At 44.5% G+C, this 20351-nt stretch overlaps 2 protein-coding genes across 2 annotated transcripts; both read left to right on the top strand.

Moving 5' to 3' along the window:
• Nucleotides 1-2375: 2375 nt before the first annotated feature.
• LOC131680708 (uncharacterized) lies at nucleotides 2376-8594 on the top strand. The gene has a single exon (XM_058961417.1). It carries the CDS (start codon nucleotides 2376-2378, stop codon nucleotides 8592-8594), a length of 6219 nt encoding a protein of 2072 aa, XP_058817400.1.
• A 6109-nt stretch (nucleotides 8595-14703) lies between these two features.
• On the top strand, nucleotides 14704-18796 carry LOC131684375 (structural maintenance of chromosomes protein 6-like). Its single transcript, XM_058967209.1, has 9 exons — nucleotides 14704-14889; nucleotides 14958-15240; nucleotides 15312-16170; nucleotides 16228-16424; nucleotides 16527-17149; nucleotides 17208-17857; nucleotides 17923-18124; nucleotides 18183-18544; nucleotides 18608-18796. The coding sequence occupies exons 1-9, from the start codon at nucleotides 14803-14805 to the stop codon at nucleotides 18630-18632; spliced, it is 3288 nt and encodes a 1095-aa protein (XP_058823192.1). The 5' UTR covers nucleotides 14704-14802; the 3' UTR covers nucleotides 18633-18796.
• Nucleotides 18797-20351: the final 1555 nt, after the last annotated feature.

Genomic DNA, 20351 nt, shown 5'->3' on the forward strand with positions numbered 1-20351 from the left:
TTGCGAAAAGGGTGTAAAACATAGTGGTTTCTAATATTATTCACAGAGCTATATGTGAGCTGTTCCGAAATGTAATTTGTTGAGCACCGTAGCCGCCGCAACATCATTTCCCGTTCATCCTAAGTTAAGCTAAGTTAAGATCACGCGAGGAAAGAATATATCCGGCTAATACGAAAGTGTCAGCTTTGTATCATACACAGCCGATCCTCTCTCTGGTAGTCTTCACTGAATAGGGGTTTCAGTCCAAAATATGAAGGAGTTTGACATTGGTACTGACCGGGTCTCGGTTTCGAGTTGGAATTTTATTTATGGAACGATTTTTTATAGCCACAACAATACCCCGATTTCATTTCGAAGAAATATATTATATTTATTTTTCCTGATTATATATCATATTAACGTGATTTAATCTGTTCCAGAATATTCCGCCACGTCACTCGGTTAGTTGCTGCTTGTCTCCAACCTCTCAGGTGCCCGAGACTCGCCAGTTTCTGCTCCACTTGGTCCCGCCACCGGGAACGCTGCGCTCTTCTCCCTCTTGTACCTGCTGGGTTGGAGGTGAAAACCAACTTGGTGGGGTTGTTGTTCGGCATCCTCACATGCCCCGCCCACCGTATCCTTCCAGCTTGAGCTACTTTCCGGATACTTGGCTCATCATAGAGTCGCGCAAGTTCGTGGTTCATCCTTCCCCTCCACACGCCATCCTCCTGCACACCACCGAAGATCGTTCTCAGCAGTCTTCTTTCGAAGACTTCGAGTGCTTGCAGATCCTCCTCGGGCATTGGCCACGTTTCGTGCCCGTAGAGAACCATCGGTCTAATCAGTGTGTTGTACATGGGGCATTTCGTGCGGTGGTGAAGCTTCCTGGATCTCAAAGTTTTGTGGGGCCCATAGTAAGCACGACTTCCAGAGATAATACGCCTTCTGATCTCCCGGCTGATGTTAGTCACCAATGAGCCTAGATAGATGAACTCGTCAACCATCTCGAGCTCGTCGCCGTCGATCGTAATACTACTGCCCAAGCGTTCCCTATCGCGATCGGTTCCGCCAGCCAGCATGTACTTCGTCTTAGACACATTTATCTTCAGTCCTACTCGTGCTGCTTCGCGCTTCAGTCGGGTATACAGATCTGCTACCGTCTCCTTGTTTCTACCGGTTATGTCCACGTCATCAGCGAAGCACACGAACTGTCCGGACCTCGTGAAAATCGTGCCCCGCATGTTGAACCCCGCTCTTCGCATTACACCTTTAAGCGCTATATTGAACAGCAGGCCTTGTCTTAGTCCCCTGCGTGTTTCGAACGGATCCGAGAGGCCGCCCGAAATTTTGACACAACACCTTACACCATCCATCGTAGCCTTAATCAGTCTTGTCAGCTTCCCAGGGAAGCCGTTTTCGTCCATCATTTCCCATAGATCTACACGGTCCACCGTGTCATATGCGGATTTAAAGTCGATGAACAGGTGATGTGTCGGGACCTGGTATTCGGTGGAGGATTTGCCGTATAGTAAAGATTTGGTCGCTTGTAGATCTGCCGTTGATGAAACCAGCGGTGACAGGCGCCGGAACAGAATCTGGGGTAGCACTTTGTAAGTGGCATTTGTCACTGTGATCGCTCTGTAGTTTTCACAGTCCAATTTGTCGCCTGTTGCCTATTCTATTAGGTCAGCGCGCCCACTATCTGCATCACCAACTTTGACGCCAACAGTAAGGATGGCAACCTTGCGAACGGGCACCATGGAGCGAGTCTCCGCGCGTCTCAGGAAAATAGACTCTAGTGCCCAGTTGTCACATCGAGTGAGTAAGCACAATCTGGACATAAGGCAAAAAAACACATACTTAACTCTATAGCTACATGATATTGAACTTAAAATTAGTGAACTAAATCTATTGCTTAAAATTAATGAACTACATCTAGTGCTTAATATTAGTGAAGTTAATTTAGTGCTAAAATATTTAATCTACGTATTCAACGCAAAAACGCACTGGTAAGAATTTGTGCTTAAAATCTAACTATGAATTAACAAATGAATCTTATAAATTAGATAGTAAAGCTACTTCCATACGGAAGTCTATGGTTGATTGAAGGTTGCCTCAAAGCCACCGATTGAAATAGGATAGACGTTAGAAGGGAACTAAACGTGAGTAATAATAATAATATCATTTATTCTATAACTTTACCTAAATAATTACAAGTGAAATAGAAACGAAATAATGTTAAACTTATTACTTGTAGGAAAATTATATCTCTCTAGAACCGGATCGTGCGTTTTTATTTCGTTTCCGGGCGAGATCATAATCTCGGAAATATCCCGTTGAACTAAATTCAACAACATATAATTTTCGTTTATTACGAATTCAATCGGTTCACGAGTATGTCATATCGTGGTTCAAAGTCCGGTACCGGTAAAATGGGCAAACGACCGAAAAACACCAAAAGTGATATAGGTGATGAAAGCGTGAAAACTGGGGATAACGGTAGTGATGATGTGGTAGTGGTAGATCAGTTGGGAAAGACTATCGAAGGACTATCCTGTAAGAGCTGCGGAGAACTGGATACAGATGAAATGGTGCAATGTGACCAGTGCGATGGATGGCATCACTATGATTGCGTTGGAGTTACGGATGAAGTTGTTAACCAGAGCTGGAGTTGTACTAACTGCAAGACCGCGAAATGGACTCAGCGAACTACGACAACTACATACAAGGATTCCACGCGTCAAGATGCTCAAGAGGGGTATAGTTTCAGGCGCCGTTCGTCTGTGAGTGAACTCCCGACAGCTAAGGAGGTATGTGCAAAAACCGATACACTCAAGTCTACTCATTCCGAGAAAACAGGGAATTATGTCACAGCGCCAAGATTGCTGAAGCAACTGCCGAAGTCAGCATCGTTGAAGCCATCGGGGAAATTAGCTCATTTGTTGAATTCTCGAATTGACTCAAGGAAGGAAAAGCTTTTCGTGCCATCAACGGATGGATTGCCAGAGATCGAACTGGAGAACGCTTCTTCTGGTCCCTCTTGTTCATCATCGCAGAGATCCGCTAGGAATCGCGCCAAGTTGCAGTTATTAAAATTGCAAGGAGAAAGAGAATACGATGAGCAGATGGCTGACCGGCGACGGGCAGCTGAAAAAGAGGAAGCAGAAAAGCACAAAGCGTTCCTAGCACAGAAGTATAAGATCCTGGAGGATCTGGCGAGTGAAAGGGGATCGAGTCGTAGTTCGAGTTCTAGCCTCGCCAAAAGCCGGGTTGATGAGTGGGTGCTCACTGCAAGACGGACGCAGTTGGAAAATGAACGAGCATTTCGGCAACATCAACAGCATCAGCGAGCAGATCTGCAGCGAGAGGAGAGACTACTACGACCACGACAAGAGCAGTTACAAACCAAGCAATCGAACCATATCAGCTTTGAAGCACTTCCTAGACCCAAGCAAACGATGCCCCCCAATTCTGAGTTCTGCATTCCTGGAAATATACCCCAGTCAACACAAGTTCAGTACGAGGACAACTTACGTAGGCAAGTGGGCGATACAGACCGACGCACCCACGCAGTGCCATTCGGACGATCTCATCAGCCTTTGATAAACTCAACGATTGTTGAAGACGACTTCGACCAGTTCCAGTTTTCACGGTCCCAAATCGCAGCACGACAATCTGTGTCCAAGGATCTGCCCATATTCTCCGGCAACCCGGAAGATTGGCCCATCTTCCTATCCATGTTCAATAGCACGACAGCAATGTGTGGGTTCACAGAAGATGAAAACCTTGTACGGCTGCAAAGAAGTTTAAAGGGGAGAGCTTATGAAGCTGTCAAGTGCAGGTTAATGCATCCTGGCAACGTACGTGGTGTGATGGACACTCTGAGAATGCTGTACGGTCAACCGGAAGTAATAGTGCATTCGTTAATTGCGAAAATAAGCTCGCTACCTGCAATTCGGGAGGATAGACTGGAAACATTGGTGGACTTCGCCGTAAATGTGCAAAACTTTTGTGCAACTGTTGAGTCATGTGGACTGGAGGAGTACATGTATAACATCACTTTATTACACCAACTCGTCAGTAAACTGCCACCGACAGTGAAGCTAAATTGGGCACAACACCGAAGAGAGCTTCTGACAGTTAATTTGGCAACTTTCAGTGCATGGATTTACTCTCTAGCAGAAGCAGCAAGTTCCGTCACATTCCCTACGATCCCACTGGATACGAAACCAGTTTCCAACGATGTCTGCCGGACCAAGAAAGGAAACATCTACCTCAACGCCCACTCGGAAACTACCGTCGAATACAGGACTAAATCGAATTATTGTCCGAGGTCATCAGAGGAAGCCGCGCTGGCGTCAGTTGACACGTGCCCAGTATGCAAGGAAGGTTGCAAATCTGTGGATAGGTGCAAAAGGTTCCTGGAACTGTCGAGAGACTCTAGATGGGCTGTAGTCCGAGAGTTTGGGTTGTGCCGAACGTGTCTTCGCCAACACAAGGGAAATTGCAGGGCCAAACCATGTGGGAAACATGGATGTGAATATAGACATCACGAACTACTGCATAATGACCAGAAAGAGAAGTACCATACCGACACCCCGCACGGAGATCAACAACCGTCTCAACCTGAAGCTGCCAGCTCCGGCCATGGCTGCCACACTCATCAGACGACATCAAGCTCTGTTCTGTTTCGGTATCTTCCAGTTATACTCTTTGGTCGAGAAAAAGTAGTACACACATATGCTTTCCTGGACGAGGGTTCAGCGCTAACTCTAGTCGATCAAGATTTAGCTGACGAGCTACAGTTAGATGGGACGCTGAGTCCGCTATGTCTTCGTTGGACGGGGGGAAATCAACGCTACGAGAAGCAGTCCCGAATTGTCAAGCTTCACATAAGTGAGAAACACAATGAAGCTAGAAAGTTTCAATTAGAAGATGTGCGAACGGTGAATGAACTTATGCTACCCCTCCAAACTTTGGATATCGATGAACTTGTAGATTTGTATCCTCATCTCAAGGGGTTACCTATCGAGTCATACCATGACGCGCGACCTCGTATTCTGATCGGAATGAAGCACGCTCAGTTGGGGTTAACTTTGAATAGTAGAGAAGGTGAATTTGGTCAACCAATTGCCATGAAGACACGACTTGGCTGGACTGTTTGTGGAGGAATGCGTGCCGGAGAGACGTTAAACATGCATCATTACATTTTCCACGTCTGTGCATGTGACGAACAAATCGACGAAGACTTGCATAAAACGATGAAGGAATACTTCTCTTTAGACAGCCTTGGGGTGACCCAGCCAAACAAGCTGCCTTTATCTTCTGAAGACGGACGAGCACAATCACTATTGGTGTCGCTTACGCACTTCAACGGTGAACGCTACGAAACAGGTCTGCTCTGGCGATACAAAGACGTTCGTCTGCCCGATAGCCGTGATATGGCTCTACGGCGCCATGAATGCTTGGAGCATCGTATGGCGAAGAACCAACAGCTGGCAGAAGTGCTACAGGAGAAGATTGCCGATTATGCCGCAAAAGGCTATATTCGCAGGCTTTCCGACGACGAGGTTAAGCAGCAGTCCGCGCAGACATGGTTCCTACCAGTATTCCCAGTAATTAATCCGAACAAACCCGGAAAGGTTAGAATAGTGTGGAATGCAGCAGCCAAAGCTCACGGAAAATCCTTGAATTCTGCATTATTGAAAGGCCCGGATTTGCTATGCTCTCTTCTGACCATTCTGCTACGATTTCGTCTGCATCCTGTTGCAGTAACTGGAGATATATGTGAAATGTTCCACCAGGTACTGATTCGTGAAGAAGACCAGCGATACCAATGCTTCTTTTGGACGGATGAAAATAACAAACTCGTGGTTTATGCTATGAGAGTCATGACCTTCGGGGCATGCTGCTCTCCGAGTACCGCTCAGTACGTAAAGAACGTTAACGCAGAACGATTCAAGATGGACTACCCAGAAGCATACGAAGCCATTACGAAGTCGCACTATGTCGACGACATGCTGATCAGCGTTGGTTCCGAGGATGAAGCAATTCAATTAGCAAAAGACGTGAGGCACGTGCACGCCCAAGGTGGATTTCATATTAGAAATTGGATAAGCAATTCCAGAGTAGTCACTTCAGCGTTGCAAGAAACAAACACGGAAGAAAAGAGTCTCGATCTATCATCGGGATTGTCCACGGAAAAGGTATTGGGTATGTGGTGGAATACATACCTCGATGTTTTCACCTACAAGGTCGGCTGGAACCGGTACGCCGAAACATTGCTGAAAGGTGGAAGACGTCCTACGAAACGAGAGGTTCTACGAGTCCTGATGACTATATATGATCCACTTGGACTAATCGCACACTTCCTAGTATATCTGAAGGTTCTGTTACAAGATATATGGCGATCTGGTGTAGCCTGGGACGAGGAGATAAACGAGGATGCGTTCGATAAATGGCTATCGTGGATAAAAGTCTTGCCGCAAGTCGAAAATGTGAGAATTACTCGATGCTATTGTCCCAGCTTTCCGATTAGCGAAGCAGATGAGGTGCAGCTACACACGTTCGTTGATGCTGGAAAGGATGGAATGGCAGCCGTTTCGTTTCTACGAATTGTCAAGAACGGGAATATCAGCTGCTCTCTCGTCGCTGCAAAATCCAGAGTAGCACCATTGAAACTAACATCGATTCCCCGACTTGAGTTACAAGCCGCAGTGATTGGCGCACGACTCGCGCGTACTGTCGTTGAAACTTTAGGTATGCGATTAACAAAGAAAGTTTATTGGTCTGACTTTAGAGACGTTCTATGCTGGATAAACTCGCATCGTCGACAGGATCAGTTCGTCGGATTCAGAGTCGCTGAAATTCTGGAAACTACGGAGGCACGAGAATGGCGTTACGTACCCACAAAGCTAAATGTTGCTGACGACGCTACGAAGTGGAGCACACTTCCAGATCTATCTGTCGAGAGCCGGTGGTTCAATGGATCGAATTTCCTGTGGTCAACCGAGGACGAGTGGCCGCAGCTCACAATCCAGGCCACAGAAACCGATATAAGACTTGAGGAAGGGCATCTAACTCATCACGTTCTCCCAGAACCAGTCATTCACGTTGAGGACTACTCCAACTGGGTACGGCTTAGGAGAGTGGTCGCCTGGATGCTACGATTCATAGCAAGCTGCCGGTTGAAGCTCCAAAAGAAGTTGTTCAGTACGGGATCGCTTACCGATGGCGAACTACACTTGGCCGAAACATACCTGATTCGTAGCGCCCAGCAAGAATGTTTTTCTAATGAAATCCACATTTTGCAAAATACGCCAAGAAAGGTTGGAGAATTTGTAACACCTCTGCCAAAATCTAGTCCACTGTATAAGCAAGCGCCGTGGTTGGATGAATGCGGCGTAATCCGGATGAGAACCCGTATAGCCGCCTGTCAGTATGCCACCGAAGGCGCCAAGCAACCCATCATCCTACCGAGAAAACATCATATCACTACTCTTATAATATCCCACTACCACAATAAATACCACCATCAAAACCACGAAACAGTAATAAACGAACGACGTCAGATATACCACATTGGGCGCATACGTTCGTGTTTCAATCAAGTGCGTAGAGATTGTCAAAGATGCAAGATTGCAAGCGCCGAACCAAACCCTCCAATCATGGCTGATCTGCCTCCTGGTCGACTAGCGGCTTTCGAACGTCCGTTTACGCATACTGGAGTCGACTACTTTGGTCCCATCCAAGTAGCGGTCGGTAGACGAATCGAGAAACGGTGGGGAATGTTAGCAACCTGTTTGACTGTTCGAGCGATACATATCGAAGTAGTGTATTCGTTGACTACTAGCTCTTGCATCATGGCAATCCGGAACTTCGTCGCTCGACGTGGTCAACCTCGTAAGTTCTACAGCGACCGTGGAACAAACTTCATTGGCGCAGAACGAGAGCTGGAAAGACTCGGCGAAGCAGTCGATCACAACGAGATCATAAAAGAGCTCACTTCTTCCGTAGGCGAATGGACGTTTAATCCTCCGCTAGCTCCACATATGGGAGGGAGCTGGGAACGGTTGATACGAACCGTTAAGAATAACCTGATGGTGGTTTGCTCGACCAAGACTCCGTCCGACGAAGTTCTTCGCAATCTGTTGACCGAAATCGAGAACATAGTGAATTCTCGCCCGTTAACGCATGTGCCGGTAGACGATGACTCTGCTCCGGCTCTAACTCCGAACCATTTTCTACTCGGTTCATCCAACGGTACGAAGCCACTGGTCACTGCAGACGATAGTGGGATAGCTTTGAAGCAGAACTGGTGCACTTCGCAGATCTTGGCAAACATGTTCTGGAAACGGTGGGTGAGTGATTATTTGCCAGAAATTACACGTAGGACAAAATGGTTCATGCCGGTGAAACCCATCGTTGCTGGAGATATAGTACTTATCGTCGACCCAAAGATGCCCCGGAACTGTTGGCCAAAGGGAATAGTCATCAGTACTATCATCAGCCGCGACGATCAGGTGCGGTCCGCAACCGTAAGAACGGCCACTGGTATCTACGAACGCCCAGCATCAAAGTTGGCAGTACTGGATGTTCAGCGCGTCAAGCAGTAAGTCAACCAGAAGTTGTCGTACCCTGGGGGGAGTGTTGCCTATTCTATTAGGTCAGCGCGCCCACTATCTGCATCACCAACTTTGACGCCAACAGTAAGGATGGCAACCTTGCGAACGGGCACCATGGAGCGAGTCTCCGCGCGTCTCAGGAAAATAGACTCTAGTGCCCAGTTGTCACATCGAGTGAGTAAGCACAATCTGGACATAAGGCAAAAAAACACATACTTAACTCTATAGCTACATGATATTGAACTTAAAATTAGTGAACTAAATCTATTGCTTAAAATTAATGAACTACATCTAGTGCTTAATATTAGTGAAGTTAATTTAGTGCTAAAATATTTAATCTACGTATTCAACGCAAAAACGCACTGGTAAGAATTTGTGCTTAAAATCTAACTATGAATTAACAAATGAATCTTATAAATTAGATAGTAAAGCTACTTCCATACGGAAGTCTATGGTTGATTGAAGGTTGCCTCAAAGCCACCGATTGAAATAGGATAGACGTTAGAAGGGAACTAAACGTGAGTAATAATAATAATATCATCATTTATTCTATAACTTTACCTAAATAATTACAAGTGAAATAGAAACGAAATAATGTTAAACTTATTACTTGTAGGAAAATTATATCTCTCTAGAACCGGATCGTGCGTTTTTATTTCGTTTCCGGGCGAGATCATAATCTCGGAAATATCCCGTTGAACTAAATTCAACATCGCCTTTCTTGTATATCGGAGTGATGACCCCTTCCTTCCACTCCTCCGGTAGCTGTTCTCTGTCCCAGATTCTTTCGATTATTCGGTGCATGCTTTCCGTCAGTTTCTCCGGACTCACCTTGAAGAGTTCCGCTCCTAGACCATCCTTACCAGCTGCCTTGTTCTTGAGCTGTTGAATAGCCTCGTTAACCTCATTCATCTACATCGTACATCTTCGTCGGCTGCGACACTGACATAATCGTCCTCTTCGAACGCCCGATTGTCCGCCTGTGCACCATTCAGATGTTCATTGTAGTACCACAGACTAACAGACATAACACTATGAGGGAATTCCCTCAAAAAACATCGATCCGACAATTTTCCTAGAACACTAGCTCCACCTTTTATTCACAGTCCCAAACACTCATATACTGGTGGGTTACCCCTCAGGTTTGCGAACAATTTTTCACTAGTGGTCTATCCCCCATATGCTTGTTCATATGTCAGTGGCGCCATAATTTCAAATGTGGCCACAGTCCCAACTACAAATATATTTAAAATGACCGTTAAAGCGGGCGAAGCTTTGTTTTTGAGTGCTATGTCTGTTAGTCTGTGGTAGTACTGCCTCCACCTTTCGACCACCTCACGTTCGTCCGTCAAGATGCCACCTTCCTTATCTCTACACATTTCGGCCTGCGGCACAAAACCGTTGCGAGAGTCATTCAGCTTCTTGAACAGCGCCCGCGTTTTCTGAGAGCGATACAGCAGCTTCATCTCCTCTCTCTCAGACTCTTCCAGGCGGCGCTTTTTGTCCTGAAAAAGACGAGTCTGCTGTTTTCGCTTCCGTCTATATGACTCCACGTTCTGACGAGTGGCTTGAAGCAACATCGCTGCGCGTGCTGCATTCTTCTCGTCCAATATCCCTTGGCACTCGTCATCGAAACAATCGTTCCGTCGACTCCTCTATACGTATGCCAGGACGCTTCTCCTTTCGAAGAAATGTACGAGCCAAATGGTTTCAAATGGCTGTAATTTCAGAATAATTGCAAATAAAACTAAATTTCTTGCTCATTTCATTCATATTTTGGCAGTGGTAAGCTTTTTCCAAGAAGAAAATGAAGTTTTTGTTGTAAGCTACGACTCACTTGCTGGTGAAAAAAAGCAAACTGTATCACTTTGCCAGTTCATCAGCTGAATCATAGGTGTCGCATGAATAATTTTGGTTTTGCCGCAAATCGTCAATTAGTCAACCTTGTTGGAGAGTACATTGCAACATTGGGAGAGCAGATGACAGATGATGAGTGGACTGACTGTAAAGCACTATTTACACCTATCGGATCCGTTTCAGTGCCGGTTCAGTTCCGTGCACGGACGCCAATATTCTTCCATACAATTCAAAGGCGAGCATTCACACTTGTCCGGGACGGTGCCGTGCCGGACAAGTGTGAATACTCGCATTTGATTTGCATGAAAGAATGTTGGTGTCCGTGCTCGGAACTGAACCGTCACTGAATCGGGTCGGAAAGGTGTGCATTTGGCTTAATAATTTGTACAGCTCTATGGTAGTAATGAGTGTCTATTGGAACAAAAATCTCCTACCCAGAGAAAATTATCTTTGGACTTATGACCCTCATCAGCGCTATCGTACCATCAACCAAGGATTGAATTTGAACTCTTTTCCTACATAATCTATTATTTTTACATCCAGCGAGTCGAAATTAGCACACACGCGCGTGCAGTTTCGTGCCGTGATGGCGATAATGAAGAGCCCGACGACGCCAGCCGACATATGCCCGGGTAAGCTGAAGATAATCGTTGAGGGTCTCTTCCTGAAGCACGATCCAACTACCGACGTTCGGCAGGTGACTAACAATGGAAGATTCAGAAGCTGGTGTTGTTTCCAAAGCCAGGGAAGCCACCGGGCGATCCGGCCTCGTATAGGCCGCAAAGGAGCATCGACAGTGGATGCGGAGAAGCCATCTTAACGGTAGCCGGCTTTGACTGAGGAGATCGAACTGCGCTGTGGTGGCGATAGATGTTAAGAATGCATTTACAGCGCCAGCTGTAGAGCCATTGCCGCAAAGGTGCACAGAATGAGGGTACCTGACTATCTATGCCGAATACTGTACGAGACGAATGAAGGGTCGAAGCCAATGCGAGTGACAGTGGGTGTGTCCCAGGGCTCCATTCTCGGTCCAACTCTTTGGAACGGGAGGTAAGATGGGGTCTTGAGACTGCGGCAGCCCAGGACAACGTGTCTATCGGTGATGGGCGAGACACTATTAACGGAGGCAGTGTGCGCTATCGCCGGGATGTTATCGCCCTGTCTGGAGCACTCTGGCGGAGAATATCAATCAGAGAAATACCAGAGAACAGCAGCAGAAATGGGACAATACGGAGAAAGGAAGGTGGAGTTACCGGCTCATCCCAAACCTGTCGACGTGGAAAGCACGGAGAGGTGAACTTCCACCTGACACAGCTTCAAATGTCCGAGGTCCGAAGCGACGCACAGGGAGATGCTTGAAACGGGAGAACCGGACATCAACCCGGATAATATCGTCTACAGGATAACATGCGACGTAAACACATGAAATGCGGTCGACAGAGTGATGACGCGTATCATGACCGACTTACCGCCGGGGACTACTCGAGTGGTTTGCGACATAGTGTTGGGGATGGGTTGTCTGGGGCGCCAGCGAAGCGGACGCCACGCTCCACCCGGAATTGTCGGACCGATCACAACACCCTACAGGTTGACCCGATAGAATTATAGATCAAAGAAAAATCGGGATCCGGAGATCTTCTTTCGCTGGAATTCTGTGGCGGCGTAAGCCACATTCATCGCCGGAGTCTAGTCTGAGTTGGCCGAGACGAGGCACCACCAGTCGCGGGTTGTCAGGGACCAGCGAACCGGACGCCCTAATCCACCGGAATCGTCAAATTGACTTCGGCACCTGGTTGGTTAGCTCGGTTTTGTGAGAACATTTTCCGTTGGGGAACTCTCCGTCGGAGTAGGCTAGGTGCAACCACAGATAACAGACGTTTAGGCTCGATTTGAATCGTGTGTAAATACCCGCCACTGAAATTCCGAATAAATAAGACGCCTGAAACACGTTTGGCAAACGTTTGTAGATGTCGCAGTGATCGATACAATGCAGTTAGAGTGCAGCTGTCAAACATGTGTAGCAAACAGTTGCGCAGATGGCGATAGTGAAACACGGATTTCCAACGTTTATTAATTTGAAAGTTTACACAGGTTTTTGAAGAAATTTTGTTCTAGCCTAAACGTCTGTTATCTGTGGTGCAACTGTCGGGTCGAATAGTTCGCGAACAAGTTGGGAGTTCAACGAGGGAGTGGTACTAAAGGGCACTAGGGAGCTGAATGGCTCAGTAAATTAGACAGTCTGAAGTTTGCCGTCTAGTTTGACCTCGTAGGGGAAGAGCATTACTTCTCGACCCACAGCTAGCTTTCTTTTTTTATTTCGTTTATTTGACACGGCTCAATGCGTTAGCTTAGAGGAGCCACGGGTCTTTTAAATACTTACAAGAAGTAAACAATAAAAATAACAATGAATTTCATTTTGAGCCTGTAAGATCCCGTGCGCGCAACTTGCTATTGCGAGCGGAGATCTTTTTTCGCGTCGGGAAGATGTTCCTTCTTTCGCCAACTTCAGGGTTATCCATGTCTGTCCCCTCTGTCTTCCTGGCTTCTATCTAGCCCATGCGGGTCACGAATGTGAACACTCCATCCTTGGTGGTAGCTTCTTCACTGGTGGTATAAGTTGTTAAGTTTGAAGCTTTTGCAGTTGTCATTATTTCTTCAACTGCAGCCACAAACTCGGCAACCGTTTGTGGTTCAGGTAAAGATATTGGAGCCTGTATGTTGCTTTCCTCGGCTGTTTCTGGGCAGGGTTGTCCGCAATGTGCCGTTTGTTCACAGAACTGGCACGTATTAGATTGCCCAAGTAACCAATAAGCATTATAACGTAGCCTAATATCTGCTTTAGATCCACATATAAAGCTGTCTTAAAGAGCCGTGAACCCCTAAATACTGATATAACGCTGGTATAATACCAGAAAAGGCGAAATATAGTGTTATTACTGTGCAGAGATTGACAGCTCGTTTCTGCAGTACTAATGCCATTATATAGCACCAGCGCACAAATGTCAAATTTGAAAGCCGTATATTGGAACTACTAACGCTATTAAAAAGTTTCAGTTGGCTGTCATTGTCCGCCATGGTTTTAAACCCATTTCTTATGTTTCCTTTCGGTATGATGAGCAAAAAGAATTTTTTTAAAATGTTCTGTTTAAAACCGTAATTGACTCTCTTCTAATGTATTGTAATGAATATCCTTAATGGGTTTTCGTTCTCACATGATATGAATGTTTTACGAAAATTGCCTTTAGTAAGTATCAAACTGAGGTACCTTGCCTCGTCCTTCACGGTAAGTGCGCTGCGTTTTCTGCCTGGACTATATAACATATGTTCGATTGAAATGAAATATGCCGAATACAATCTTCAAGAAGAATTGCATAACGAATGAACCCACAACATTACAATAGCATTATATCGGCTTTTTATTTGCTCTATAATTGCATTAAATGCACTTGTAAAGCTTACATGCTTTAAAGATCCTTGAAGCATGTACGCGTTATATCAGCGTTATATACGCATATAGAGCAAGCGATAATGCTATATGTCGGCTGTGCAGTTATGCATTATTGATGCTAATATAGAGCTTTATTGCATTGTTAATGCTGTAATGGAGTTTAAATGCTTCATTAGTGCAAATGTATAACCAATATAGTGCAATGGCTTAATGCTTATGGTTACTTGGGTGTCCTTGATATGTACAAATAGTTCGCTGTGTAATGGTATCACCCCCTTCTGTGTTGTACTGTATGGTAAGGTAGGAGGGAATGGATTGGTCTACCCGCATTGTCACCACAAAGACACCATTTTAAATACTTGGAAAGTAGTTTCTCCATGTGTCCTCCTTAAGGTTGCACGGAGAATGTTGTTACAGTACTGCTGATTGATTTTTATGAAGATCTGACATACGGTGTGGAAAAAACTGCTTTTTTCGTTTGCGAATTTTGCGCATTCTCTGTGCAACCTTAATAGATTCCACTACTCCGAAATGCCACATGAATCTTTTAATTTCCAGTTTGCAAGTAAGTGGAGATAAATTATGTAATTTAACTTCAATATACTCGGTACGCATCCCCCGCGTAAAAAAAACCTGGGTGTAATATGAAATCATAATATTATTTTTGGACGGTGAAAGTTCATCGTGCGTTACGTCGGTTTGTCTGTGCTTATACCATCATTGTGCTGTCAGATACTGTCAGCTGAATTTTTTCGCGCCTTTTGACAGCAAAACAAATTTTACTCACAGCAAGTCCGTTGCACAAACAGGGGTTTTCACGTCATTGTTACTATTCAATTTTCCGAAGAGGAGTTGTGATTGGTTTGCTGCGAAATTGCGGATGTAACGTACAAAATGAATCGGCGAAAGCGCGAGAAATCTCCGGAAGTATCTTCCAAAAAGCGACGTAGTCGAATTCAGCGATGCAGCGAAAGTGATGAGGTAAGTTTTGTAGCGGCTTGGTTTTGGAACATCTTCAATATGAAGTTAAATGTTTGTACCGTTTGTAGGAATCCACCAGTTCACAAGCAACGCCATTGTCCAAAAGTATGTCCACAGATTCAATTCAACGGGCTATTATTCATGACATTCAACAAAATATTCGAAGTGGCAAGATCCTGAAAATGCAGTTGAAAAATTTTATGTGCCATAGGAATCTTGTGGTGGAATTCAATAAACGTGCCAACCTGTTGGTTGGTAATAATGGTAGCGGTAAAAGTGCTGTTTTGGCTGCTCTGACAATTGGGCTAGGATGTAGCGCGAACTTAACAAATCGCAGTAGTAGTGTGAAACGTAAGTATAGTTACCATTTCCTCCAGAGATTTTTGAATTCCACCAGATATGCTTGATCATATATTTTGCAGAGTTGATTAAACACGGCGAAACGCAAGCTACAATTGAAATTCATTTGGAAAACGATAGTTTCGATGCATTCGAGCGAGATGTTTATGGAAACAAAATTATCGTGATACGCACAATCAACGCATCCGGTGCCACCAACTATAAGCTGAAGAGTGAGAGCGGCAGTATTATAACGACAAGCCGGAGCGAATTGCTCAAACTGATTTTGTACCTCAACATCCAGGTTGATAACCCCGTTTGTGTACTAAACCAGGATCTCGCAAGGTCTTTTCTGAAAGACTCGGACGAAAAGAAACAGTACAGTCTATTCTTGAAGGCGACGCAAATCGATGCCATTACAAGCAAACTAAACGGGTGCACCCCGCAGCTGGAAAATGCCAAACATAATTTGGAAACAAACGAGAAAAGTTTACGATTTATGGAACGAGAGATTGTTGAAATTAAGGAAAAGTACGTTACCTTGCAATCAGTGGAAAGTCTCAAGGAACAAGCACAGGAAGCAAGGCTCAAGCTTGGTTGGCGAATAGTTACGGATAAGAGTGGAGAATGCTCGAATGTGGAAGATCAACTGCGAAATAAGTTAAATACTGTGAAGGAATATATGAACGTCATTAAGAATAAGGGAGCTATTGAGGAGGAAATCGAACGAACTATTCAGCGCTATCGTAATGATATTGATGGGAAAAAGGTTGGCTTTGGAGAGGTGAAGGAAAAATATAACCAGGCGCGAAAAGTCGCACAACAGCTGCAGGAACAGCTTGCTGACAAGAAGCGGCAAATGATGAAAATTAAGGATCGGATGACACGCCAAGCTGAGGATATTAAAAGTTTGGAAGCAGATTTAAAACAGCGAAATGAATCGTAGGTGTTTTTTTTCCTTTTGCTTCGAGCTTATTTTCTAAACCGAAACAATTCTAGGGGATATAATCGGGTTGCTGAAGAGAAGAAACGTAATGAGGAAATGATGGTGGAGGTAACTCGGAAGAGAAGCGAACTACAGGCAATGATAGAAAACGCAAAGCGCGACGTGGACGCGCATCATAATACACTAGCCCAGATAACTGATACCAAAGAGGAAATCAGTCACCGACGGGTGGCAAAGCAGCACGAGAAAAGTAAGTTCCTGTATTATAAAGCACAAAAAGCTGGCTATTTTATAGGTTCTATTTAAATAATGTACGTATTTGATCCTTTTCTTCTTTGATATGCTATTCTAGCTCGTACGGAAATGCAGCTGCAACAGTTCGAATCGTCCTCTCGTGACAATTTGTCCGTATTTGGTCAGAAAATGCCCGCTTTCGTGGCTAGAATTCGTCAATTGCACGAACAACGTAAGTTCTCGGAGCTTCCCCGTGGACCTCTAGGCCAGTACATTAAGGTAAAGGACAAAAAGTGGACCGCCATGATCGAAACGGTGATCGGACCCGGAATGTTGACTGCCTTCTACGTCAATTCGGATGCCGATCGAACGGCACTCAACCAATTGATTCAACGGGAGTTTCCAGATATGCGAGGGCGAACTATCATTACCAGTCGTTTTCACAAGCAAGTTTATGATGTAGGAGATGGTCGGGCGGAGGAAGTTCAAGGCGCACACTCGTTGATGAATTTGATCAGCGTTAGTGATCCGGTAGTGATGAACTGTTTGATTGACCAGATTAAGGTTGAAACGATTCTTGCTGTGGAGGAACAGAATTTAGCCATTAATCTCACAAGTCAGCAGGAAAATGTGCCCAGAAATTTGCAGAAGGTTGTAGTAATGGAACCTTTTTCGGAATTCTATCCAATGCCCAATTACAGAAGTTACGGTCTGCAGAGACGTCCCGCGCGATACTTACAGGTAGGTTATTTTTTTATTCAGTACAATGTTCATTGCATGATCAGTATCGTTTGTTCAGGTGAATCTTTCGGAACTGAAAAAGCAGACTGAACGACAGATGCAGCAACTTAATCAAGAATTGAACGAGTTGAACCATTCCATCGAACTGGAAACTCGCAAACAGACGGAGAAAAATCGGGCACTGCAAGAGTGCCAGAGGCTACTTGCCAAGTTGCAGCATGAGCTGAACATGGTGGACTCAAAAATTAACGACCTCAAGGCGATCGAATATCCTGCCGAGTCAGAGGATGTCACCCTTCAAACCGAGTTGGACGAGTTGAAAGTATCTCAGATTAAGCTGAGTGAAACGATTGCTGAGAGCAAGAAGAACTTGGAAGCATTTATGCGGGAAATAGCCGCCCAAGATGCTAATATTCAGGAGAAAAAAGATCACATGGGTGTGATCGAACGGGAACTTCAGGAGATACAGGACAAGATTGATGCGGAGCAGCAAAAGCGGCACGACATGCAAGCTAATTCCAAGACAAAACAGCAGCAGTTGGATCGGCTCACCCAGGAGGTACAAAAAATGCAATCCACTCGGAATGATCTCAAGCAGTCGCTCGAGGTTGCCACACAGGAAGCACAGAAAATAGGCGATCGGATAGAAGTAACCGAGACACAGGATGAGCTGAAAAAGGTCATTTCCTCTATGGAGAAACGCATTAAGTAAGTGTTCTAAACGTTTTTTTTATTGAAGAAAGTTTGTGTAATATGGGATTTTTCCGATTTAGGCACATCAATTCAAAGAATGAGGATATTACCGATGTCAAAGCTATTCTTGATAACAAACTCATGAAGCGGAATACATCTTTGCGTTACACAGAGTCTTTGAAGAGAGTTATCAAAGCACTGCAGAACTCACGTTCAGCTCGCTATGCTTATCTACACAAGCTCAAGTCTCACATGTCGCTTCGTGTGAAACACAAGTTTAACGTAAGCGAATGACATGAAATAATTTGTTAAATTTTTAACAATCCTACGAACATTTCAGACGGTGATGCAACTTCGTGGATTTGTCGGGGAAATCGTGATGGATACAAAGAATTGTACCTTGGTGCTTTCAGTAGTGCCTCGAGACAAGAACGTTAGCAATGCAGTTTCAAATACGAAATCACTGTCCGGAGGCGAACGTTCGTACTCGACGGTGGCATTCCTGATAGCACTGTGGTCTTGCGTTGACACACCATTCTATTTTCTGGACGAGTATGATGTTTTTACCGATCAGGTCAATCGGCACATGATGACAATGTTACTGCTGAACGAGACAAAGAAGAAAGCCGATCGACAGTTTTGTTTCCTAACGCCACAAGATATGAGCAATATTCAAGCGACCGACGATCTGACGATCCATCGGTAAGATGTGGTGATGTGTATTTACTGACACCGATGATTAATTTTTTTCTTGCTTCTCAACAGAATGGCTGATCCGGAACGATGCTAAAGCGCATTCAAATCTCTCGGTACTGAAATTAAATTTGTTACTTCTTACTTTACCATTTTATGCTGTTGAACTGTTGAACTACTTATTAGGTTCGTTCTCAAAAGATTCCTTATATGACTGAAATACACGTGGTTGAACCATATGATACCGATCCTGACAGGAAAGAGTTTTGCCTGCAATTAGAATAATTTATGTATTGTTTCGGTGCAAACACAACACTATGCCTTGATTCATATACAATATGAAAGGCTTTTCCAAATCCTCAATTTAGGCAATTCGATCAAATTGAATACCTACTCGTTTGATTTTGCTATGCAGCAAATCAAATTTGTTCGAAAATGCGACCCGTCGTAATGGATAAGAATAGAACGCTTGGTAGTGAGCGTATGTGAATACTTTGTTTTGCCACATATAAAACTTTTATTGAACTCTAGTAGTGGTTGAATGGAGAACAGTGAGTCTCGTTATGTTAGGTATGGAAATTAGGCTCGAAGGAACTATCCTAAGCAGTCTTGGATCACATACATTCGGAGCAACATCAGATGCAGCTTCAAGCTGTTTTTAACCCCTATTCAGCATTTTCACGCTGTCACCCGCGTTATGACTTAGTAAGGCCTAACTGGTGTCGAAGGGAGTCAATTAAGGTTGTCTGCATATTCTTGATGGTCACACCATTAGCATTTCTGCATTAAAATCGGCAAACAGCCTTTATTGATTATAAAATTAGGGAATCTGCATAAAGTGATATATAATGTCTTTTTCGCTTCAGATAAAAAGAAAATGGCGGTTTCGACGACGACGACGATTTCGATTCTACGAGACGACAGATTGACGGTGCCGAATTGCCTGTAGAGATAAGCAGTGGTAAGCTTCAATGTCTTAGGAATGAAGTTTTAAAAGAGAGAATAAGACACTCACTGCCACTGAAATGAAATCTGTAAGTAGCAGTAAATCTGTTTTATAATGCCAGCTAAAACAGTTCAGGAACTGTACGGGATGGCACTGGGCCTGTGGCCTTCGACTGGCATGGTCCATTCTAATTGTCTTCATGGCTGGTTGGTAGGCGTGTGCCCCTTATTATAAGGGAACATATCAATTTGCTTCGGTGTGGATCCTGCTAGTAGTCGACACTTTTGAGCTTGGGTATGGGTAATAGGCCGGCAACAATTTTGCCTTTTTTCCCATTGGATAATTTTATTTTTCCCCATTGGGTAATCTCAGGCAAGGAGTGCAGGATTGGCACCTAAGTGATAGTTGATTCGACCAAGCACAGCGGATCTTAGAAATTATAAGCAGTCCTTTCAGATTGGTGTAGTCTGTTCGATTCGACCCCGATGAACATTCGGTTCGAGCAAACTAAGAGGCCTTTACCCGTCAAGCTACTCAGCATAATGACATGGGAAAAATGAGGATTTGCCTGATTCATATCGCAATGAATACGTATATTGACTAAAACAGAAAATCGAATTCTGTTATAAGTTGAAGGTGAAATAGCATTGTTGTGGGAAAAAAATATTCTAACACTGCTAGTATGTTTACCGTATTCATTAGTAGTCGATTGATCCGCTTCGGACCTAGGAGACAAAAATGAGATTAGGAAGAGAAAGAAGCAGATTCAATGTGAAATTTTCCATTATGACGTAGACTCCAACGCAATGGTAGGATGATTTTCCGTAGAAATGGACAGACTATGACAACCATATTACACGCTCTCTGAAA

Source organism: Topomyia yanbarensis, chromosome 2 (assembly GCF_030247195.1).
Source record: "Topomyia yanbarensis strain Yona2022 chromosome 2, ASM3024719v1, whole genome shotgun sequence".
Lineage (NCBI taxonomy): Eukaryota > Metazoa > Arthropoda > Insecta > Diptera > Culicidae > Topomyia > Topomyia yanbarensis.